Source organism: Eschrichtius robustus, chromosome 20, assembly GCF_028021215.1.
Source record: "Eschrichtius robustus isolate mEscRob2 chromosome 20, mEscRob2.pri, whole genome shotgun sequence".
Lineage (NCBI taxonomy): Eukaryota > Metazoa > Chordata > Mammalia > Artiodactyla > Eschrichtiidae > Eschrichtius > Eschrichtius robustus.
In genome coordinates this window covers 46,767,167-46,790,992 of record NC_090843.1, presented here as the reverse complement: position 1 = coordinate 46,790,992, position 23,826 = coordinate 46,767,167, and the positions used below count along the sequence as shown (strand labels likewise).

The 23,826-nt window shown below is 56.6% G+C and overlaps 1 protein-coding gene across 1 annotated transcript in view; it reads left to right on the top strand.

Moving 5' to 3' along the window:
• TMEM132E (transmembrane protein 132E) overlaps positions 1 to 21,571 on the top strand; it is a 51,882-nt gene extending 30,311 nt beyond the window's left edge. Inside the window, exons 2-9 of the mRNA XM_068531545.1 lie at positions 8,830 to 9,763; positions 11,249 to 11,395; positions 11,657 to 11,849; positions 12,514 to 12,657; positions 15,125 to 15,330; positions 17,154 to 17,442; positions 18,395 to 18,586; positions 19,522 to 21,571. Of these exons, the coding sequence (XP_068387646.1) occupies positions 8,830 to 9,763; positions 11,249 to 11,395; positions 11,657 to 11,849; positions 12,514 to 12,657; positions 15,125 to 15,330; positions 17,154 to 17,442; positions 18,395 to 18,586; positions 19,522 to 20,577 (3,161 nt within the window). The 3' untranslated portion in view covers positions 20,578 to 21,571. The remainder of the gene's footprint in view (positions 1 to 8,829; positions 9,764 to 11,248; positions 11,396 to 11,656; positions 11,850 to 12,513; positions 12,658 to 15,124; positions 15,331 to 17,153; positions 17,443 to 18,394; positions 18,587 to 19,521) is intronic.
• Positions 21,572 to 23,826: the final 2,255 nt, after the last annotated feature.

Sequence of the window (23,826 nt, the reverse complement as noted above, 5' to 3'; positions counted from 1 at the left end):
AGGGAGGAGGAAACTGCTCAAGGTCACATAGAGCTTCCTGGTCTGGGTTCTTCACAGCCCCCAACAACTAGCCCTCCTTCCAGCCTCAGCGCTGCTTTCGAGGTCCTTGGGACATTCTGCTTCATGTGCCTGTCACCTCTGTACTAGTCCTATTTAACTTAACAGACTTTGACAGGGGACCTACCATGAGCTAAACAATGCACCAAGTGCTGGAGAAAAGCAGGTCAGTGCTTCCCTCCTCTCAGAACTAAATAACCAATAAGTGATGAATGAATGAATGAATGAATGAATGAACACTGATCACTGACTCTGTTCCAGGAACTACACCAAGCAATTTGCTCATTTAGTCATGACAACTCTATTAAATAGATTCTATTATTCTCATTTTACAAGTGTGGACGTAGAGGCTCAGATGAGGTTATGTAACTGGCCCAAGGTCACACAGCTAAGAAGTGTCAGATCTGAGATTTGTATATGAATTTGTGTGGCTCCCAAACCACACAGGTTCTTTCTTCCTTTCTTTCTATTATTTTAATTCCCTTTTTTAAAAAAAAATTCTTGGAATAGCTTCAAACACTTTCCTTCATTTTTAATGACATTTATTGTTTTCTTTCTAATTTTACAAGCAATACATGTTCTTTGCAGACAACTAGAAATACATAAAAGCATAAAGTAAAAAATAACAATCACGCATAATCCTCACCCCCCCCCCCAGAGATAACCACCAATAGCATTTTGATGTATTTCTTCCCAGTGTCTACATAAAAACTGATATCATGCCATATAACCAGTTTCTCACCATCCTTTGTTTAGTTCAAACTATTTTGGGAGCATTTTCCAACCTGAGTAAAAAATTTTTGGAAACCTCCATGCTTAGCCATTTGCTTTTATTTAACCATACCCAGCCTTTGGACATTTAGGTTGTTTCTAATTTTTTACTAATAAACAGAACATTCTGGTGAATATCCTTCCATATAAATCTTTGAGCTGATTTCTGCTTATTAGATTCCCAAAGGCAGAGTTACTGGGGCAAGGAGCATGAACGGTTTCAACGCCTTTGAAACATATTTTGAAATTGCTTTCTAGAAAGCTTGCCCAGTTTACCCTCCGACAGTAGGTCAGGTGATCGCCCCATATCTTAAAACCCTTACTAACACTGGGTATCACTCATTTAAAAAATAAAACCTTTCTCAAGACATAGGTTTTTTCCACTTCAGCACCCCGCTCTGGAGTAACTGGTATATTGGTTGCTAATTCCCCATTTTGCTGTTGGAGAAATAGGGCCTTGGGGTGCAGAAATAACATGCTTGCCCTGGGTCAGATCCACCCATCAGCCAAGGAAGAGCAGGGCTGGAACACAGCATCCCTCCTACCAATGAGAGTCCTATTCTACCTCTTCAGGGTCCTCAGTGCAGAGTTTCCTCCACTGCCACTGTCCTGGGCCAAGGGAGTGTACCCCCTAGGTCACACCCCTCCTGTGGGCCTGGAGGTCTGGGTTGGGAGGGGTCACTGTGCATAGCCCATCCCTGGCCTCTTGATCCTGGACCTCACGGCCCCTAGTGCTGTCAAACCCAAGTCCACGTGCCCGACGCCCAGTGAGGCCAAACAAACTGAAACGTTGGAGTTTGTGGAGCAGAGAAAGGTTTACTGCAAGGGCCAAGCAAAGAGAACGGGCAGCTTGTACTCAAAAGACCTGAACTCCCCAATGGCTTTCAGGCGAGGGTTTTTTAAGACGGTGCTAGGGGAGAGGGTCAGAGGATGCGTGATCAGCTTGTGGACCTTCTTCTGATTGGTTGGTGGTGAGGTAACAGCGTGATGTTTCCAGAATCTCAACCTTCTGGTTCCAGCCATTCTGAGGTCTACATGCTTGTGGTCAGCATGTAGTCACCTGGGTGGGGGTCTTAGTTTCAGTAGAACAACTCAAAGATATGCATCAGATTGTTATTTACATCCCTGCAGGAGGAGTTAGGAGCCCTGTGACTCTATTGTCCAAATCATTAACTGCTTGTGCCTGCTCTGTGGAACTCTGGTAAGGCCTAGGAGACCGAAGCCTTTTTCCTACAGACAAGAAATGGGGGAACAGGGAAAGGCTTTTGTACCCGGGAGGGCCCTCCAGGGTCCTGTTCGATTTCACTAGGATCCTCACCACCTGCATCAACCCTGGCTCTCGCCTCCTCTCACCCGTTCATTCATCCCTTTGTAGAATTGGCACCAGTGTGTGCCCAGCACTGTTCTGGGCTCTGGGTGCTTCATCTTGCACCGTCAGCATCACCACGTTATGCCATGCAGGTCATGACCCCTTCAGCATCTCCCAACCCTTCCTGCTTAGCGCTGTGTGGTCCAAACTCCTATGATAATATCAACGCCTGGGATCCTTAATAAACACAGATTACCAGGTCTCTCCCCTGGACATTGTGATTGTGTCTGCCTGGATCCAGCCCGAGAATCTGTTTGCTATTGCTGTTTTGTTTTCTCTGGCTGATTCTTAGATTCAGGCAAGTTCAGGAGTAAGAGCAGAAGGATCGCCAAGCACTGGACATCAAGTGTGGCTCTTCACACACACACACACACACACACACACACACACACACATACACACACATACACACACACACATACACACACGCGCACACACACACACACACACGTGAGCAGGCCAAGCCCTCTCCCAGCACAGCCCCGTGCCCTCTGGCCCTGCTGGCATGCCCTGCTGTGCCCCTCAGCCTCAAACTCACCAAAGCTGATGACAATTTTTATTTTTTCTGATTTACAAGCGATTAGTTTTAATTTGGGGACAATTAGAGATAGAAGCAGGAGGCATCTGATCTTGATTAGAAGCAGGGAGATGGCCAGAGGCGCCCCCTCCCCCAGCCTGCCTGACCCTAGCCTCCACGCAGATTCATTCATTCTATTCTATAGGTTGGAGAGAGGGGCTGGCCTCTGTGCCTGGGGAGAAGGTGTGAAGCTTATCTGGGGCTGGGCAAAGGCCCCTGCTGCACTCCCAGGCACCTAGGACCAGCCTGAGACGAAAAGGGAGGGCCTCTATCCAGCCAATGGCCCTGAGCAGGTGCCCCCAGCCTTATAAGAGGGTAGAATTGACATTTGTTAAGCACCTACAGTGTGCCACGCCGGGCACTATGCAAAGCTGGTCCAGACCCAGTGTCTGCCCAGATCCCAAGCCAGCTGGAAAAGCAAAAGCATAAACAAGTACCTGCCTTCTGGTGTTGGATTGGAGGTGGCTTGAGAGACGAAGGGGCCCATGGACCAGCATCCTGCCTCCCAGGAAAAATTCACAGAAGTGGCTGAGACAGATCATTGATTATTTGCATCTCACACTGATACCAGGGCCAAGCTCCTGATCAGCCCGAGCCAGAACTGGACAGAACAAAGCAATGGTGGCAGTGGAGGTATCCGGGAAGGCTTCAGGGAGGAGGTGATGCCTAAGCTAGGCATGGAAGGATGAGGGGACCCCCACACCCCACCTCCTGGGCAAATCTTCTCTTGGGTGCTGGTGGGTCCAGTGCCCTTCTTTAGCTCCAGTGAAGCCTCTCTTCCTGCCTTAGTCTCGTTCTGGAACAAGAAGGGAAGGATGAAGGTTGCTGGCTCTCAGCTGAGCATAGTCTTGAAGTGGCCCCAGGATGGTGCTCCCAAGGGTACCCGAGGTGGGCAGGTTCAGGGCCCAGGGGAGCTGGTGGCAGAGGGGATGGGTGGAGGTGGGGGAAATGGGAGTTCAGACCTCTTACATCCACAGACACCTCACCCTTAGTTACCAAGCTGTTAAGAGCTGGATGTGCCCTCCAGGGCGGAGGGAGGAAGGGGCTGGCTCAGCTCAGCTAGGAAGGGTCACATGCCAGGCACAGTCATGGGAGGGGCTGGGAACGCCTCAGCCTCCATCATTATCCCCGCCTACAAAAGCTGCATGATCCCAGCCTGTCTTCCTCCTCCACCCCCATACGGTATCTCCACATCTTACTGGGGAAACTGAGGCTGTGAGGTGCAGAAATAGCTCATCCCCATCTATTATTAACCCGCTCGGGCTGCCATAACCAAGTCCCAGAGACTTTTACAAAAACAACAGAAATGTATTTTCTCACAGTTCTGGAGGCTGGGAGTCTGAGATCAAGGTGACAGCAGGGTGGGTTCCTTCTGAGGCCTCTCTCCTTGGCTTGTAGACGGCCGCCTTCTCCCTGTGTCTTCACATGGTCTTCCCTCTTGCGTGTGTCTGTGTCCCAGTCTCCTCATTTAAGGGCACCAGTCATATTGGATTAGGACCCACCCGTATGACCTCATTTTAACTTAATTACCTCTTTAAAGACCCCCATCTCCGAACACAGTCACATTAGGAGGTGCTGGGGGTTAGGATTTCGACGTATGAATTTGGAAGGGAGGCATGTAATGCTGACCATGAGACATGATGAGACAGGGAGAGCCCCTTCCCTAGGGAGACAGAAGCAGGGAAGCCAGACCCAAATGATTGCTTAGGCCCAAGGCCACCTAGATGGAGGGAGAATCCGACTGCTGTTCCCAGGAGAGGGGAGGTTGCTGACAGGAGGGCAGTGCTAAGTCTGGTCCACAGGGCGAGCTGGGCTGAAACAGAAGTCAGCAGGTGGAGCCTGGGCTCCGGGGGAGCCAAGTGGAGCAGGTGAGAGGCCCGGGGACGGCCGGGGTTCAGAACTACCTGTCACGGGCTTCCTGGTGGGGGGCCTGACGAGCAGGTGTGTGCCGGGCTGTGTATGAGCCTGAGTGTGTGAGAGTGTGTGTGTGTGTGTGTGTGTGTGTGTGTGCGCTCCCCCCTCAGACTGGAGGGAGTTGTGTTGGGTGTTTCCAAGGCAGGGCGGGTCCAGGCCCGCAAGTCCACCCCAGCGGCACCCCCGCAGCACTCCTCCTCCACCTCTGGAACCAGCCGAGCTCGGCTCTGGCTTGACCCTCCCTTACCCCATCCGTCTTCCTGCAGGGAACCTTCTAGCAGCTTTTCCTTCCCAAGCCCATTCCACACTCCATGATGCCCAGAGCTTAGAGCCCCTTGTGAGATGCCGGCCAGCGTGCACCTCAGCACACGCACGTGTGCACACACATTCACACATCGTGTCTCCAAGAACTTGATCTGCTGGCAACTCCCCCAGTCTCCCCTTCCTCCCGGCAGCCCCACCACACCAGACGGCTTCCAGGGCCTCCCCTACCTCCCCGGGAAAACTTGGGCCCAGAGACATCAAGCAACTTCTTTCAGGCTCCAGAGAAATTGAGCCATAGAGCTGAGATTAGTGCTGGGGTCTCAGGAACACCCCCACACCTGCTCAGCCCACAGAGGGGTCTCAGGGCCCCAGAGGATAGAATGATTCCTCGGTGGTGATGGGGGGTGGTGCTGTGTGTCACGATGACATCAGTACAAAAGTGGTAGTACCCTAATACCATCTTTTCTGGCTCCCTTTTCTAAATGCTAGTTGCCTTCTTAATATAAGTTGCTTCCTGTTTCAGAAACTCAGTCTCCTTATCTGCAAGGTTGCTGAGAGGGATCAAGAACCCCCAGCCCAGGAACCCTGCCCTGACTGGCCATCCGGTCTCCTCTGGGTTGCCCCATGGAGGGTGCTTTCATTAGCCCATGGCACCCAAGTCAGTGCTGGGCAGCTCATTCAGAGAATTGCATTCATACCACAAAAATCTGAGGGCGGAGGGGTGCACGCAAGCACGTTTCTCCAATCCCTTTCTCCGTGCCCCTCTGAGTCTGCTGCCTATCTGGTGGCCCCGTCCCACTGTGCCTCCAAGGGGTCCAGATGGCCGGCCCTGCCTGAGGTTGGGACAGTGAGAGGGCCAAAGGGGACTAAGTGCCACTTAGCAGCCTCTGGGGTCTCCTGGGGATGGTAAACGAGACAGGGCCGCTGGTTCTGACATCCACATCCCTACCCTGTCCACCCGGCCTGAGCACTTACAGCTCAGTGACAGCCGGTACCCTTCTCCAACCCCAGCAGGACAAGCACGGTGGCCTCTCCCCATCTCGGCTCAGTACCTGCAGGTCCTAGACATCCCACCACCTGTAGCAGTGCCCCCTCCTCCCCTTGGCCTATCAGCTACTCTCAACATCCCTGTGAGGGGGCTGATGTCACCTCCTCAATTTTAGAGATGGAAACCGAGGCTCAAAATGGGAAGCAAGTTGCCTCGTGAGCGTGGCAGGGAGAAGCCTTGAACTTGAGTCCTGAAGCCTCCGTTTGCCTGCTTCCTGCTGCTTAGAAAGCAGTTGGTTGGCTGCTGTGCCCTGGCCCAGGTCGTTACCCCAGATCCCACATGTGTGCCTGGGCCAGCTTCGCCCCAGGCAGCAGGGACACCTTCTCAGAAACTCCAGTGGTAACTGTGGGGCAGGGATTCCATGCAGCAGCAGGGAAGGCTCCCGTCTCTCCAAACGCCCTCCTATTCTCATCTGGGACCAGGCTGCCCATCTCTGCCCCATCATCGGCAGCTGGCTTACCTTGCAGGGCTGCAGGACGTCTAGTGGAGGAGGGTGGCCTGAGAACAGAGTTCTCCTGGGAGCAAAGGGAGCAGTCTGATGGTTAAAGCGTGGGCTGCCTAGAGGACCAGGGACCAGCTGGTCCTAAGGACTGCTCAAGCGGGGCCCTAAGGAGTCACACAGACCAGGTGCCACTCCTCTTAGGACACTTGACCCAGGGCCTTTGTTGTGCCCCAAGCCAATTGCCTCATTTGTTAAATGAGAAAATTAAACCACAAATTTAAAAACATCAGACATAGACACCAGAGCCTCAAGGGCAGGGAATTTTTAGTTCATCGCATTTATGAGGAATTGGGTGTGAACGTTTGTGGAACCATCAAGTTTTCACTGATGGTGGTAACATGATAATATGCATAAGCGGCAAGTAACCACCATAGCACTGATTAGGAGTCTCCTTGGGATGGAGGTCTCTGCGAATCACTCAGTGTAGATCAACCGTGATTTGTTAAAGACTTGTGGAGTGCAAGGCCTCGTAGATAACTCTCACGCAAGGCAGGATGAGAGGTTCCCTCAGAGAAGGGCAAAGCTCTGAGGAAATTCCCAGGAGTAGAGGTCATATCTTGGAGGGCTTCGTGGAGGAGGTGGCATTTGAGCAGGGCCTTAGAGGAAGATTTGGATTTGGATGTGTGCAGATAGGATAGGAGAGAATCCAATGCAGAGGGCACAGCATGAGCATAGGAGGGGCGATAAGGCAGCATCGGCGAGCACTAAAGCCAGAAGTTGTCCAGTTATGCTGGCAGCAGGAGCCTGGGAAGAGGAATACTGGGGAAAGGGGAGCCTGGAGCTCATTGTAGAGGGCCCTGAATGCCACGCTCAGGTGCAAGGTGAGTTCTGTAAGCAGAAGGGAGAGTCTTTAATAATACACGTTTGCATTGTGTTACACAAATCATAGAGCGATTTCTTGATTCTCGAAAACAAATGACAACACAACATCAAAGGTGAGAAACATGGCTCAGGGGTCCACTGGAGTCTCTGAGAACATGTCCCTGCCACCTGCAGGGAGGCTGGCTGCAGGCACACATGTGGGATCTGGGGTAATGACCTGGGCCAGGGCACAGCAGCCAACCCAACTGCTTTCTAAGCAGCAGATCCAGAACTGGTTCTCAAACCTCAGACCTCCCCATCTGGGTCCTTCCTGTTCCTTAACAATGTCCAACAGGTGTTGAGCTGGGAGTGAGGAGCCAACAAGGTCCAATCTGTGTCTGGGAGAAACAAATCCCTCTGGCTGCTCTAGGGGGGAAGGGTATGCCAGGGAAGGGAAGAGCTGGGGAGAGGTGAGACCCACTTAGACAATGTCATGTTGTCATAGCAACAGGAATGAAGCCAAAGCTGGAGCAGGGGCCTGGGGATGGAGGTCAGGGGCAGCCGGGGACAGACCAGAGAGCCAAGAGGTAGAATTGCTACAGCTTGGCGGGATCCTGCGAGGACGCGGTGAGTGGCCGCGAGAAGCGAGAAGTCAAGCCCGAGACCCCAAGGCCCACGTTTGGGTTTGGGGGACGAGGATCAACTTCCCGGTGTGTATTTGTGGGGTGGTACATATAGGGAGTAGGGAGCGATGTGGGATCCCTGGGGACCCTGCACCGTCTGAGGCAGCTGGAGCAGTAAAGGAGTAGAGGCTTGGGTTTGAAAGCCAGGTGGCCCCAGGTTCAACTTCAGCTGCTGGCCCCTTTCACTCACGTGACTTGGGTAAGTTATTTAAGCATCCGGCACCTTCATTTGTAAGAGGTAAGAATAGGCTCTCCAAAAAGAGAAGTTACTGATAGAAAACTGGGCGAATCAATGGAGATCACAATAATACCTGGTTCAAAGGCTTGATGAGGATCAAATAAGCCACTGCCTGTCATAATAATGCATGAATAATAGTTTAATTTTAATAAACAATGTTAAATCGTTAAATACATACTGTACTGTACCATTAATAATGGTAAGAGTGAAAACTTATCGCCTCAGCATCACCCTTGCTCTTAGCCCTCTACGCACATGACTTTGGTAAGTCCCCACAATAGCTCTTTGAGGCAGAAACAATTTTTATACTCATTTTACAAATGAAGATGCCAGAGGATAAAACCTCTTTAAAGCTTCACAACTCTTTGTACGGGCATTAGCTTTACCCCTGCATCGCAGATAAAGAAATGAATCAGCAGCAAGAGGGCAATGAACACACCAGCAAAGGTGGAGCCCGGCTTGGAGCCTTGAGGATGGAGAGCCGGGCTGAGCTCGGCTCGGCTGGGAGTGGACGGCCCTCTGTAAGGGTGGGAGGCTGGGGTGCCCTGGAGTCCGAGCACAGCCTCCCCTGACCACTCTGGGGTCTTTCTTCTGTCTGTCCCCAGCCTCTGGCCGCTCCCACCCGGCCAGCCCCAGTCCTCCGGGGCCGCAGGCCAGCCCCGTGCTGCCGATCAGCTACCGCCTGTCACACACGCGGCTGGCCTTCTTCCTGCGGGAGGCGCGGCGCACGCCCCCCACGGTCACCAACGGCTCCCTGCAGCGCTCCGAGCCCTTCGTGGTGTTGCAGACCAAGGAGCTGCCCGTCCTCAATGTCTCCCTGGGACCCTTCAGCACCAGCCAGGTGGTGGCCCGGGAGCTCCTGCAGCCGTCCAGCACCCTGGACATCCCCGAGCGCCTGACGGTCAGCTGGAAGGTGCGGGCCTTCATCGTCCGCCCCCGCGTGCCTGCCTCGCAGCCCGTGGCCCAGGTGCTGTTCTACGTGGCCGGCCGGGACTGGGATGACTTCGGCGTCACCGAGCGGCTGCCCTGCGTCCGCCTGCACGCCTTCCGGGATGCCCGGGAGGTCAAGAGCTCCTGCCGCCTCAGCGGGGGTCTGGCCACCTGTCTCGTGCGGGCCGAGCTGCCCCTGGCTTGGTTCGGGCCCCCGGCCCCGGCCGCACCACCCACTGCCCGCCGCAAGTCTCCAGATGGGCTGGAGCCCGAGGCGACAGGGGAGAGTCAGCAAGCCGAGCTGTACTACACTCTCCACGCCCCGGATGCATCGGGAGGCTGTGGAGGAGGAACACGGCGGGGTGCCGGGCCCGGGGGCGGGGCCCGGGCCGAGAGCCCCACCCAGCACCCCCTGCTGCGCATCGGGAGCATCAGCCTGTTCCGAGCGCCCCCCAGAAGGACCCTGCAGGAGCACAGGCTGGACGGCAACCTGGTGATCCGCCTGCCTGACCGGCCCCTCAAGCCCGGGGAAGTGCTCAGCATCCTCCTCTACCTGGCCCCCAACTCCTCCTCTCCCTCCAGCCCCAGCGTGGAGCACTTCACTCTCAGGTAGGGGGGCATGGGCGGGGGTCCGGCTTCCCTTCCAAGGTCAGATGCACACCTGACCCCTTGTAGGCGGCTCGCCCAGACCTGCCCATCCAGCCTCCTAATCCCCGTTCTTCCAGTTATCACTTGAGCAACTTCAGGAAGACAGCTCACTTACCTGAGCCTCGGTGTTCTCATCTGCCTAATGGCCACAAAAATGTCTGCCCTGTCCTCCCTATCTCACAGAAGGGGTGTCATGGTGAAGAGGAAACATCCATTTTCACAAGCATGGATATCCAGAATGATAGAATCGGGGCTGGAAGGGCCCTTAGACATTAGCGGGTGCAACTCTCCAATTTTACAGATGAGGAGACTGAGGCCTAAGAGGAGAAATGGAGGTCAGAGAGCAGCCCCTTGCCTGGGAGCCAGAAGATGAACAGGAGAGTGTCCGTGTGTCAGGACATTTGTCTAATCCTGGAGTGGGGAGAAATATTTTCAGGAGTCCTAGCTCTTTCTTTGTGAAGGATACAGTTCACAAATTCAGAAATGCCTTCAGTCATAGCACATCCCCACAAACTATAATGATGTCTCACAGTAGGAATCCATGGTTTGAGCCATGTTGGGTGATTCTGAGGATATAAGAAAGGCCCCACCAAAATGCTCCCCACCAACCCAAGCACTATACATGGGACCTGAAACAGCACCATTAACCTCCAACTTCTTTAAGTATTGCCTTCTGTCCTGAATGTACTACCTTAAAGTTCAAGTATTCCTGGAGAGAGTCATACCTAATTCAGTGATTAATACCTGAATGTGAATATGAGTTAAATCAGTCATCAGAGATCTTGGGCTGCATTAATAGGAGTAAAGTATGCAGAATTAAGGAGGTGATAATCATTCTGCTTTAGTTAGTGTTAATTAGAGCTGAAGTGTTGTATTGAGTATAAGACACTACACCTTATGTATTCAGAATGTCCAGAAGAGGGTGACTAGGATATGGGCGACTTGAAACTATGGCAAAAGAGCAACAATTGGAGGAACTGAAGATTTTAGGCCTGGAGAAAAGAAGACTCAGAGGACACCTGCTCACCTCCCCAGGTGTCTATTCAGGTGGAAGAGAGTTGTCCTTCCTTCCCCCAACAGAACCCACAGCTGTTCTATTTCAGCTACATACAGGGAAGAAGTTTCTCCTTTTAGGGACTTTCTAAAGATGTAATGGGATGTGTGCAGAAGTAGTGAGTCCCCTGTCACTAAGGTATGCAAGTAGAGGTTAGGTAAAGATCTGGCAGAGATATAACAGAAGGGGCTACAGCTTCCACTAGGGCCAGGGGTTGAAGCTACATGAGACCAGATCTCCCAAATTAGTTTCAGGCTTTGACTCTAGAACTCAGGGTAACTTACTCACCTGCTCCCCCTTCTCCCAGCCCCAGCCTAAGGATGGTAGGCAGGTGGGCAGCCCTTGGACCCCAAGCTGACCCTCTCCCTCTTCTTCTTCCTGCTTTGTCCCAGGGTGAAGGCCAAGAAGGGCGTGACCCTTCTAGGAACCAAGTCACGGAGTGGCCAGTGGCACGTGACCTCGGAGCTGCTGACTGGGGCAAAGCATTCAACAGCCACTGTGGATGTGTCCTGGGCCCAGGGCACACCGCTGCCCCTCTGGTGAGCCAAGGTGGCTCCTCTGCCCGCCTCTTTGCAGGACAGCACCAGGGAGGGGTGGGGGAATTCTTGACGGAGGAGGCCAAGCCGGCGGAAGGGCTGGGGCGTACTTTCTGGGGACCCTGGAGGCCAGGCTGGGGAAGGCTCAGAGGGCCCCGGGGAAAGGCCACTGAGGAGGGCTAGGGTCCTCAGCGAGGGTTTCAGAGCTCCTGAGCTGCTCCCAGCCCTTCCTCCTGGGCTCTCCTCCCTTCCCCCACCACGCAGGGAGGACCAGGGGCCCCTGGAGATCCTGCAGCTGGACTTTGAGATGGAGAACTTCACCAGCCAGTCAGTCAAGCGGAGGATCATGTGGCACATCGACTACCGTGGCCACGGTGCCCTGCCTGACCTGGAGCGGGCTGTCACCGAGCTGACGGTCATCCAGCGGGATGTGCAGGCCATCCTGCCCCTGGCCATGGTGAGTGCACTCACAGGAGGCAGGTGAGCTCTGCGCCTGGTGCTGGAGTGGGACAGCGGCTGCTGAGGGGCACGGAGGTGGGAGAAGTCACCATGGAGGGGCCCCTTGGGGGTGATGGGGGTGCTTCCTGGATGAGGTGACCACGCAGTGGAGCCTTGAAGGTCCCATGGAGGAGGGGATCATACAGTCAGAGAGGATGAGGAAGGTGCTTTAGGCAGGGGATCTCCTGGGCAAAGGTGTGGTGATGGGAATGGGAATAGTTTGTTCAAAGGAGCAATGGGTTTAGGAAGAGTGCCGTGGAATGATTGTCTGGGACCAGCCCAGGGGCACATGGAATAGCCAGGCAAATGTGCTGGACGTTACTCTGGGTCTGGAGGAGCATGGAAGATGCTGAGAGGAGACGGTGGAGGATTGGGGAAGCATTGTTTTCTGGCAGCAGAGTGGGGTAGACCCTGAAGGCTACCACCGGAGTCCAAGTGAGCAGAGCGTCTGAGAAGGCACGCGAGACTGGGTAGATGCATCTGTCTGCCCACGTCCCCACGGGAAGGATACGCATCTGAGGAGTGGGCACAGCTGGGAGCTGCCGGGGCTTGGCTGATGGTCCTGGGAGAGCAGGAGACCTCAAGCAGCTCAGCAGAGCTCCGCCCTCCTCTCTTCCCTGCAGGACACAGAGATCATCAACACAGCCATCCTGACTGGCCGGACGGTGGCCATCCCTGTCAAGGTCATTGCCATCGAGGTGACCGGCCTTGTCCTAGATGTCTCTGCCCTGGTGGAATGCGAATCTGACAATGAGGACATCATCAAGGTGAGCTTCCTGGAGGTGGGGGAGCCTGGGAAGAAGGCCTCAGGCCTTCAGGGGGAGTGGGAGCCCAAACCAGAGGGGAATTCACATCCCAGGCAGGTCTCCTTGGTAGGCAAGAGGAGGGGGGAAGTGGCAGGGGGTGAGGGGAAGATCATCCCATGTCCAGCCTGAGCAAGGGGAGGTCCTGGAGGGCTTCCTGCAGGAATGTGGAAGGGACCTTTTGGCAGGCTGAAGGGAGAAAGCAGCACTGACAACTTGAATTCAATCCCCAGGTCATTACTGAGCCCTTGCTGTGTGGCAGACACCGGGCAAAGCAATAGGGGAGCGGGGTCCTGGGGGGTCTCAGAGACATGCCCTGAACCTGGGTGCTGGTGACCAGGTGGAGGAGATCCAGCCCAGGGAGGGAGACTCCAGAAGCTCATGAGTTAGGCCAGGAGTGAAGGTTGTGTAAAAGGACCCACTCCAGGAACACCCACCCCAGCCCTCCACCTCCCAAAGGCCTTGCCCTGAGCTCCTCCCCAGAGGCCCCCTCTGGGCAGTGGGTCCTCCACAGCCCAGCAAACAGGACGTTGATCTGACTTGATTGGCCCAGTTTGCTACCTCCCCAGGAGGGCCTCCAGATTTCCTCTGGCTTCGAACAGTGGTCAGAGGTGAGATGCGGGGAGGAGGCAGTGGGGCGGGCAGTGATGCAGGAGGGCATCCAGCCCTGGTCCCTGTGGGATGGGTGAGCTGTCTGCTGTGCCAGCCTCCAGCTGGTGCCAAAATCAAATGATTGGGCAACAGAATCTGTTTCCTGTTCCTGTAAATCCTTCAGCAGGGGGAGTGGGGATGTGGGTGTCCTCCTCCCTCCCTGGGAGTGTGTGCTCTCTCGCTCTCTCTCTCTCTCTCTCTCTCTCTCTCTCTGCTCTGCCCTGGATCCCTCCTGGTCTCTGGAGCCCGAGGCTCACCTCCTCCATCCCCCCATCCAGGAAGAATGTCCCCCGAGTGAGCCAGAGCAGACGGCTTGGTACCACACACCCACGGCCTCCTGAGGACTAGAAGCCTTGCCAGGCCCCTGGGGCTTGCCACTGCTGGCAGGCTGGGACTGGGAGAAACGGGCCTGCTCCCGAGAGCCCTCACCCAGCACCTTCCTCTACCACCCAGACCCCCACACCCCCGCCCCAGAGCAGACCAGAACAGTCACCGTGGCTTGGATACCAAAGGGAATTAGCAAAGATTCGAAATGGAATTTGTTTCCGTTCTCAGTGAAATACTCTCAGGTTCTTCCGGGAGTTTGCCAACATTCTAAATGGGATTTGCCAGCCTTCAGCTGGAATTCTCTGCCTTCCAAAGTGGGAAATGAGCATTTCTAGCAGAGCCACTGTCCCACTCCTCTCCACCCACCCCCTGAGATGATTAAGAGAGCTCGAAGGAGTTTGGGACCGTCAGGGGCTCATCTGCACGGATGAACCACAGTCCCAGCCCCTCCCCACCCCCACCAGAGCCTTCAGGTCGTCATCAGCCCATAGGCTGCCTGATAGACCCTCCTCCAGACTCAAGGATGTGCACCCGGGGGCGTGTCCCAGTAGGAGCACCTAAATGCATTGCACACAGGATTCACTCCAGGTATGCCAGGTGTGTACGTGGGCACTTACACGGACACCCGTTGCATCTGCCCTGAAGTACTAGCAGGGACACCACTGTGCGTGGGCACAGCTACCCACCAAGATGTGTTCAGTGAGCATATGCTCATCCGGGGAGCTGTGAAGAATGCAAGGTGGTGTCCAGGTGGGCATGCATCTGCAAAAGCTGCCCCCGTGGGTGGCAGTTGTCCACCTGTCTGTGCTTGGGGTTCTCTGGTCCTGAAGTTTCCTCTCCCTTTCCCTCAGTTCCACCCCTGGCTGGAGCAGCCCCCTCCCGGAAATTAACCAGCTGCCCATCTGCCTGGGACCACTGGGCCAGCGGCACCTTGGAGGAGCTGTGGGCCTGCCCCTTCTCCCCACCCCCTCCACCTCGACCTCCTCCCCGCCCAGTCGCACCCCAGTGTCCTGCTCAGGACAGGCTACTCCTGTGTACTGTGGAGGACTCTACCATCAGACACCTGCTCCAGAGCCCAGGCGGTCATGCTGGGGAGGGGAGCCAGCGCTGGGGACCCTCAGCCTGAAGACTCCCCCACGGTGTGGCCTGGCACATCAAAAGCAGCCCCTTACAAAAATATTGGCACACTGGCTTCTTGCCAGGGAGCAAAATCCTCCCAAGGTAGCCACTAAGAGGTGATCTCTGGAGCAACGGAGTGGAAGCTGACACCTCCCAGAGGAATTAAATTAGGGGCCTTCTCCCACCCAGCCCCTCCCCTTCAGCCTCCTGTGACTGGCACTTTCTCTGTCCAATGGCCTTCTGGCCTTCCTTGTCAGAATGAAGTCCTCTGCACTGCCCCACAGGATGACCTGTAGGGCAAGACAGGCCAACCAACCTCTCTCCCCCTCCCCAGGTATCCAGCAGCTGTGACTACGTGTTTGTTAGCGGAAAGGAGTCTCGCGGTTCCATGAACGCCAGGGTCACCTTCCGCTATGACGTCCTCAATGCCCCCCTGGAAATGACAGTCTGGGTGCCCAAGCTGCCCCTGCACATTGAGCTCTCGGATGCCCGCCTCAGCCAAGTGAAGGGCTGGAGGGTACCTATCCTTCCTGACCGGAGGTATGGCCCCTCCAAACACGGCGGATGCTGGGGACACTCATGGGTGACACAGCCCTGGCACAACGTCTGATCTGCACGTGTGTGTAAGGCCCTAGGTGTACACAGTCTGCAGGTCGGTTATGCAATCAACAAACTTATTGAGCAGCTACTGTGTGCCAGGCACGGATGGGGGCAGGGAGGGGAGCAGGTAAGTGTGGCCAGAGCCTGACCCAGCTGAGCTCTGGGTCCAGCAGGAAGCCGTCTTATATATACCATGGAGCGTGGTGGATGAAGGAAGCCCTGAGTACAGGGAAGCAAGTGGCACAAAGGAAAGAACCACCTCTTCCTCCAGAAGAAGTCAAAGCAGGCTTCCTGGAAGAGGTGACTCCAGAGCTAAGTCTTAAAGGATGAGTGGAAAGGAGTTGGCTAGGGAGATAGGGTGAGAGCAGTCAAGCAGCAGACAAAATGGAGCAGAAACACCAACACAGGTGCTCACACACCTGTACATGCGTGCCCCAGCCTGGGCACACCAGGGGCACACTTGTGAGTACATCAGCCAGGCACACAGTGACCCCCACTGGGCTCCCTCACTGGGATACAGGCTCACACACCCAGGTGCCCATCTGTGGGGCAGGTCCATGTGTACTCAGTACACTCCACTCACCCACTCATCGCTGCTGGAGAGAGAAGCCAGCAGGGAAGAGAAGAGAGGCAGAGTGACAGGCAGCTAAGAGCGGGAGGGGCGGAGCTGGAGAGAGAAGCAGGCGGCCTAGTGAGAGTTGGGATCAGTTCAGTTCTGCGGAGATTTGGAAAAGCAAGGCAGCATAGACCAGAGCCTCCTGAACTTGTGCGCGACTTGCCCAAGGATGCTGTTAAAATGCAGATTCTGATTCTGTGAAACTGGGATGGGGCCTGTGAGTCTGCATTTCAGGCCAGCTCCCCGTGAGGTTGATGCTGCTTTGAGTAGTGAAGGACATAGTGAACTCTGAAGCCAGATGGCTTGGGGTGAAATCCTGACTGCTATTTGCTAGCTGGGTAACCTTAGGCTACTGTGCCTCAGTTTCCTCATCTCTAAAATGGGCACGTTAACACTTAGCTCAGCAGATTGCTGTGAGGATTAAATTAGTTATTAACACAGGTAAAAGAGCCCTCTATGTGAATGAATATTCTGGTGGTTAATCCTTCTGAAGCACTAGCCAAGCGCTGGCCACACCCTTCTCTCGCTCCACAGCCCGTTTTCCTGGGTGAATCTCCTGATTTTTGCATTTTTGGCAATCTGGGTAGGCTGAGAATTCCCCAAATTGTCAAGTCCTGGTTCCCTTTTGCCTGCCAGTTCCTCCCTCCATTTATCTGTCTCCTCTTGCATTTTACTCTGAGCAGCCAGAGGAAGCCAGGACACACCTCCCACACTCTGCTTGGCAATCTCATCAGCTAAATATCCAAGTTCTGTCTGCCACACAGCTGTAGGACACGACGTAGCTAAGCCTCCTGGCACTTGAGCAAGGATCACCTTTGATCCAAGTTAGAGCTGAGCCCAGGGCCCAGCAACTGCTTAGTGCTGAGAAAGAGCCAGTATTTGCTAAGATTTGATGCCAGCTATTCACAGGTGTGGGCGCAGCCAAGCAGGGGACACGGGGTGGGTCGGGGAGTCAAGAGGGTACCTTTCTAGGAGAGGACAGCCTGGGACTTCGGGCTCCAGGCTTGTCAGAGACAGAACGGATGGGCCAGGGAAAGCCTTCCGCCCACGGGAGCCGGGGAGGGGCTGGCAGGGCAAGAGGGAGGGAGGGACTCGTGCGGGTCAGAGCCGGGGAGGGGAGCCCTGACTCCAGGCCTCCCCCACCCAGATCAGCCCGGGAGAGCGAGGACGAGGACGAGGAGGAGGAGGAGCGCCGGCAGAGCGTGAGCCGCGGCTGCACCCTGCAGTACCAGCACGCCACTCTGCAGGTTTTCACCCAGTTCCACACGACGTCGTCGGAGGGCACCGACCAGGTGGTCACCATGCTGGGCCCAGACTGGCTGGTGGAGGTCACCGACCTGGTCAGCGACTTCATGCGGGTGGGTGACCCCCGAGTGGCACGCATGGTAGACAGCAGCACGCTGGCGGGGCTGGAGCCAGGCACCACGCCCTTCAAGGTAAGCACAGGGGGGCGTGCCGGGAGCCTCGACACAGACGTTCCTAAGACAGCATTTCCAGCGCCTCAGCCTCGGGGAGCAAACCCAGACGGGACCCCAAACACACTTTCTTCCCCCACCTGCCCTTCTGCTTGAAATTCTACCATCGAAGGTCAAGAACCTTGGCGAAGCTTCTCCCTCCGGGCCTCATCAGCCTCTGTCAACCTTGCATGGCTCAGTGTGGCCCCTGAGAGAGACGTGGCTGAGGGGGGAGGAGGGGGGAGGGCCCAGCCAGCGTAGAGGCCAGAAAAGGGAATTCTGGAGATCTGGGGACTCAACTTTGACCTTCCTCCTTGATAGCTGGGTGCCTGGGTAGATATCATCCATCTAAGAGACTATAAATAGTGACCCAGGGGCTGAAATCTGCCTGCAGACATATTTTGTTTGTAAAATGATTGACCCAACTGTTTAAAACTTGGGAGGTCTCTCATTTTTTAAAAAATGTAAATTTCTGGTGTTAGAAAATATGACTCTGGCAGCACAGGGTCTGCGTTCCTGCCTGGCAATCATCAGCTGGAGTCAGTACTGCTGCCTTTTTTTACATGAGCACGGGTTCTCCCATTTGCCCCAGTGCCCACCACTCCCTTTTGTCTCCCTGACACTGAGGCTGACCATCAATTGTGACTTATCACCCTACGGGAGGGCTGTTGTTTTCTTTAAAATCAACCCACCTCACTCATCCTGTGTTCCTGCCTGGCTCCTGTGAGCCCTTGACCCTTGCTTGGCCTCTGGACCCTGGTTCCCGGTTGCAGACCTAAAGCAGAGCCCAGGAGTCCTGCCTCCCAATCTGCCCCGCCCCCTGGGCTTCTCTTCCAGCAGCGCTCAGATTCCTCCCTGTTTGGGGATTTGGGGGAGGGGGGCGGGGTGTCCTTCTCTCCTGGCTCTCACCCATCCCCGCCCCACCCTGCCTCAGGTGGTTTCCCCCCTGACGGAGTCCGTGCTTGGGGAGACACTGCTGACAGTGACAGAGGAGAAGGTCAGCATCACACAGCTGCAGGCCCAGGTGGTGGCCAGCCTCGCCCTGTCCCTGCGGCCCAGCCCCGGGAGCAGCCACACCATCGTGGCCACCACGGCCGCCCAGCAGACCCTCAGCTCCCTCAAGCAGGTAACTGGATGCCCAGCGGGCCAGCCTGGGGGCTTGGGGTGTGGAAGGAGGACTTGCAGTTTCTGGCCACGAGCCCCCCAGATTAGGGCTTTGATAATGGAAGATCGATCTACCTACCCTTTGTGCCCTGCACGCCTGCCCTACGCCATGCCCCACCATCTGCCCGGGAGTCTGGCCAAGGTCTCACTTCCTGCACCTGCCATGGTGGGATGCTCCTGCTGAAGGTTCCCACTCCTGCATTCTCAGAGGGCCCGTCACCTCCGCCCCCGCCCCCCGGAATTACCCTCACCCATGTCTGGACCCCGAGCTACAGCCCCCCACAGATACACCAGGGCACTGGCTATGGGACAAAGGTGGAAATGTTACAGGTGGAGGCACAGGGAGGGAGAAGGTGGGCACCGAGCACCGAGCCAGAGGTCAGGACACAGGATTCCTCTGCCCCAACGTGCTTCGCGACCCCAGGCCAGTTGCTTGTCTCTGAGCCCTGCTTCCTCATCTGCAAGGAGGTCAGCTCTCAGAAGGTTTAACAAACAGACGACAGGGCTGGGGTTGAGTATGTGTGCGTTCTCAGTCTCCACGTGCCTGCTGGGGGTGATCAGGCATGGAGATAACGGTGTGACTCCTGCAGCAGAAGGGATCTGAGTTAGACCCAAGGCAGAATTTACCATCAACTCATCCGGGGGAGAAGGGCGAAGTGGGCAAGGACGTTCTCGGGGCTGTACGGGGCCATAACTGCCTGTACTGAGTTGAGTGGGAGAACTCCCCCTCAGATAACCGTTCCTGAGCACCCACCGCCTGCCAGGCACTGTTCCAGCATTGGGAATACAGCAGGGAGCCAGAGCGCCTTGGCCTTGGCCCTCACGGAGCTCAGGACCCAGCAGGGAGGCCAGCAGGAGTAGATCTCTGATTCCTGTCCTCTCCTCCTCTTCCTCCAGGAAGCCCTCCTGAGCCTCTGGCTCTCCTACAGCGACGGTACCACGGCCCCACTCTCCCTCTACAGCCCCCGGGACTACGGGCTGCTGGTGAGCAGTCTGGACGAGCGCGTGGCCACAGTGACCCAGGACCGGGCCTTCCCACTGGTGGTGGCTGAGGCCGAGGGGGCCGGGGAGCTGCTCCTTGCGGAGCTCACCATCGCCGAGAGCTGCCAGAAAACCAAGCGCAAGAGTGTGCTGGCCACGACCCCTGTAGGCCTGCGGGTGCACTTTGGGCGGGAAGAGGGGGACCCCACCTACGACTACCCCGGCCCCAGCCAGCCAGGGCCCGGTGGGGGCGAGGACGAGGCCCAGGGAGCTGGCCCGCCGGGCACTGCCGGATCCCCGGCCGAGGCCGTGGGCCCGGGCACCGCCAGCCCGGCGGTGCCACCCACAGAAGATTTCCTGCCACTGCCCACCGGCTTCCTGCAGATGCCAAGGGGGCTGACGGACCTGGAGATCGGCATGTACGCGCTGCTGGGCGTCTTCTGCCTCGCCATCCTGGTCTTCCTCATCAACTGCATCGTCTTCGTGCTGCGCTACCGGCACAAGCGCATCCCGCCCGAGGGCCAGACCAGCATGGACCACTCTCACCATTGGGTGTTCCTGGGCAATGGGCAGCCGCTGCGGGGGCAGGGGGAGCTGTCGCCACCCGCCAGCAACCCGATGGAGACCGTGCCCGCCTGCTGCCACGGCGACCACCACAGCAGCGGCAGCTCGCAGACCAGCGTCCAGAGCCAGGTGCACGGGCGGGGCGACGGCTCCTCGGGCGGCTCGGCCCCGGACCAGGCCGAAGACCCCGCCAGCTCACCCACCTCCAAGCGCAAGCGGGTCAAGTTTACCACCTTCACGACGCTGCCCTCGGAGGAGCTGGCCTATGACTCGGTGCCCGCCGGCGAAGAGGACGAGGAGGACGAAGAGGACCTGGGATGGGGCTGCCCAGATGTGGCGGGCGCCGCGCGGCCCACTCCGCCCCCTGACCTGCACAATTACATGCGCAGAATCAAAGAGATTGCGTAGGGGCGCCGTCCCCTGCCCGCCACGGCGTGGGCGCTGCGTGGGACCCAGCCGGGACCCAGCTCACACTTGACGTGGGCCGGCTGAAGTGGATCTTATACTTCGGCCCCTACAGCTTTGCTCCTCCCGGACGGCCACCTCCTTGCCTCACACCTTACCCTCCTCCACCCCCAGAGGTGGAGGTGCCTTCCTCCTGGAGCTTGCTAAGAGGAGAGCAATCCCAGCCTTCCTTCTACCCTTTCCAACCCTCCTCCCATCTTAGACAACCCCCCTGCCCCAAGACGGGGGCAAGGAGGCCAAGCTTGGGCCGAGGGGCCACACAATGCCCTGCCCCATCCCCCCACGTCCCCTGCTTCCCCCTGTGTGGGGGGCTCTGGGGGGTCTTGTGTCACAAGCTGCACAAAGACTTCTCAAACCACTATTCAGGGATTTCTGTCCTGCAGGGTGGGGAGGCGGCAGCTGCCTGCCCTGCCAAGGATCTTGCTGTGGACAAAACATTTGGGGGGCAGGGGATATTTGTAGCATCTGCTGGCTTCCGGGTGCCCCCCAGTTCCTTCCCAGGACCTGGGAGCTGACTCTCCAGAGGGGTCTGGGGCCAAGCCAGGCACCTCTCTGAGATCTCAGGACTCCATCCTGTGCCCCCAAGGGCTGTGGGCAGGCCCTCAAGGGGGAGGAGTCCTTGGTCCACCCCAGAGCACTGTGGTCTGGGTGCCCGGGAGCCCTGGGTGCCTCCCGCCCACCCCTCAGCAAGATCAACACTACGCCTTAGCCGCCCCTCCCGCTCCGCCGAGCACGCCTTCCTCTCTGCAGGGGCAGACACCCACCCCCCTGCCAGGCGGAATCCGGTGGGAGGGGGAGAGGGCACCAGGCAGTGCTGGGAAGGACCCTGGGAGGAGCAAGGCAGAAGGGAGCCCGCGGCTCCCCTACCCCATCCCCCAGCCACCCCTCTCTCGGGTTCTACCCACCACTGTGTTGGATTTCTCTTAAGTAAATGGAGGCGACCAGACTGGGCGGGGGGGGGGGGGGGCATCAGCTCCCGGAGAACAGGCAGTACGTGGTGGTTGGCTCTGTGTCTCTTCCTTGCGTGCAGGCGCGTGCATGCAGACACACACACACACACACACACACGCACACACACACACGGAGGTCACGCTAAATGACGTGAGATGGAAACACGGCTGAGCCACCTGCGGTCCTGCTCCTCCTCCTCCGACATCCAGGCCCCTTTAAACCCTATGGTGCTGGGGGGATGCTCACCTCTGGGGATAGAGGACTCGCTGACCCAGAAATGTGCCCTTATAAAGAGATGCCTCCTCTAGGAGAAGGGTAGGAGGGTACAGAAAAAGGAGAGAGGTGAGAGGGTTGTGTGCACACCTGAGCTCACTCCAGTTGCCTCCTCTGCCTCAGTCCACCTCTCAGAGGGCATCCCTCCTCGTCACCATCACCACCTCCCAGGGAGGCCTCTCTTCTCCAGGGATTGATGGAGACAGTCTGGGGGTCTCCAAGTCAGAAAGCCAGGCAGGAAAGAGCAATGGCTGTTGGGGGGCTCCTCCCTGCTCGGTGGGCCATGGGGTGGCCCCTCGCCCCTCATGGCTTCCCATGACCCTGCGAGACCTCTCCCCAGCACAGGCAGCAGCCCCAGGGACCACAGGAGACCTGGGGGGAGGAAGAGCCCGGCCAAGGCTGCCTGGCCAGCCTCCAGTGCCCTGGACAGGTGGCTACAGCAACCAGCATCTGCCCCAGAAGGGACCAGGGGCAGGACTAGTGCTGCGTTGGCACCTGCCCCAAATAGCTGTTGCCCCCGCAGAGAAGGAAGCCTGCCTGTCACGATCCTCTGCTCAACCGATCGGGGCAGCCCCGGGGCTGCCGTGAGGATTAGATGAGATCGTGTCTGTAAAGTGCTGTGCGCGGTGCCCAGAAGCAGACAAAGTTCCCGGCACAGACCCTGGCACACAGAGGCGCTCAATAAACAGAGTTTGTTGCATCCAGGCCTTAATGTTCAGGTAAGATGTGGGCCTGAAGGAAAGACTTGAGATGGGCCAGCTCTGCCCAGGATGTGTTGGCAACAGAGAATAAGTGTAGCTCAGCGGCAAGGAAGCCGGGAGCTGCTGGAAAGCCGTGCAGGGCAGAGCGTGAGGGCTCTCCTGGAGTGTCCAGGACATCAGGTACCTGCTGTTCAAATGTGCCCTGACGGTGCCCTCCTAGAGGGTCCTAAGGGGGCGGGCAGGGGGGCCCTCGGTCACTTTTCATCACCCGTGGTGCCCAGACTTGGCAAGTGCTCAACGAATATTTGCTAGCTCAAGTTCAGACGGAAACTATCAATGGCTTCCCTGTTATCCTTCACTTGGTGATTTTCCATACTCTGCCACCTCACCACTTATCTGCTCAGTGTTCCAGAGAGAGATGAGGAGAACATAGGTGTGTGTCAGGGAAGGATGAACATCCCAGCTTGGGTGTGTGTGCACAGGAGGGGTGCTGGTATGAAAGCTGGAAAGTGGATCCAATTCATTTATTCAATGCATTAAGCTCCTACTATGTGCCGGCTCCTGCCAGGAAAAGAGGAGGCAAAACCGTGGGCTTGTCGCCAAGGAGCCCCAACCCCGCGGGGAAGATGGACATAGCTGCTGGCCACGGTCGCCTGGGATGATCGATGATAGAGCTTTGCCCTGGGTTGGTGGGGCGCAAAGAAGGGAGGGGGAGACATACTCAAACTGAGTTTGCTGAGGACAAGGCCAAGGACATTCCCGGAAGGGAGAATAGTGGGTGCGGAGGCCCAGAGGCTGCATACTTGACACCATGGGGCTTTCTTTTGCTGCCTTGTCTCTGCACATGCTTTCCCCGTGTCTGGGCTTTGGGTCCCTGATGATGGAGAAACACACAAAACGTATACGCCGAAGAGTGGAGGCCAGAGGGAATATGGTGGGTTCAAAATGGATTGGGGAATCAGGCTTGACGTGAGGTTCAGATCATTTCCCTCTTGCTGGGTGAAGGAGAGAAGGGTTCGAGGGGCAAGGGGACCAGTCAGGAGGATGCTGCAGCAGAAGGACATGGCAACAGGGAGCTGGTGGACACAGTGGCATTCACTGCAGGATTTGCCAACTGCGTTATCCCACGTGGCAGTGAGGGGAGGACATCAGACGCTGCTGACACCGAGATCTCCTTCCCAAACGAACCTCAGAGAACACGCTGCTCCAGGGAAGACCGCCGAAGTGATCCTAGTGGTGGTTGCCAGCGTCCATGCTTTCACAAACG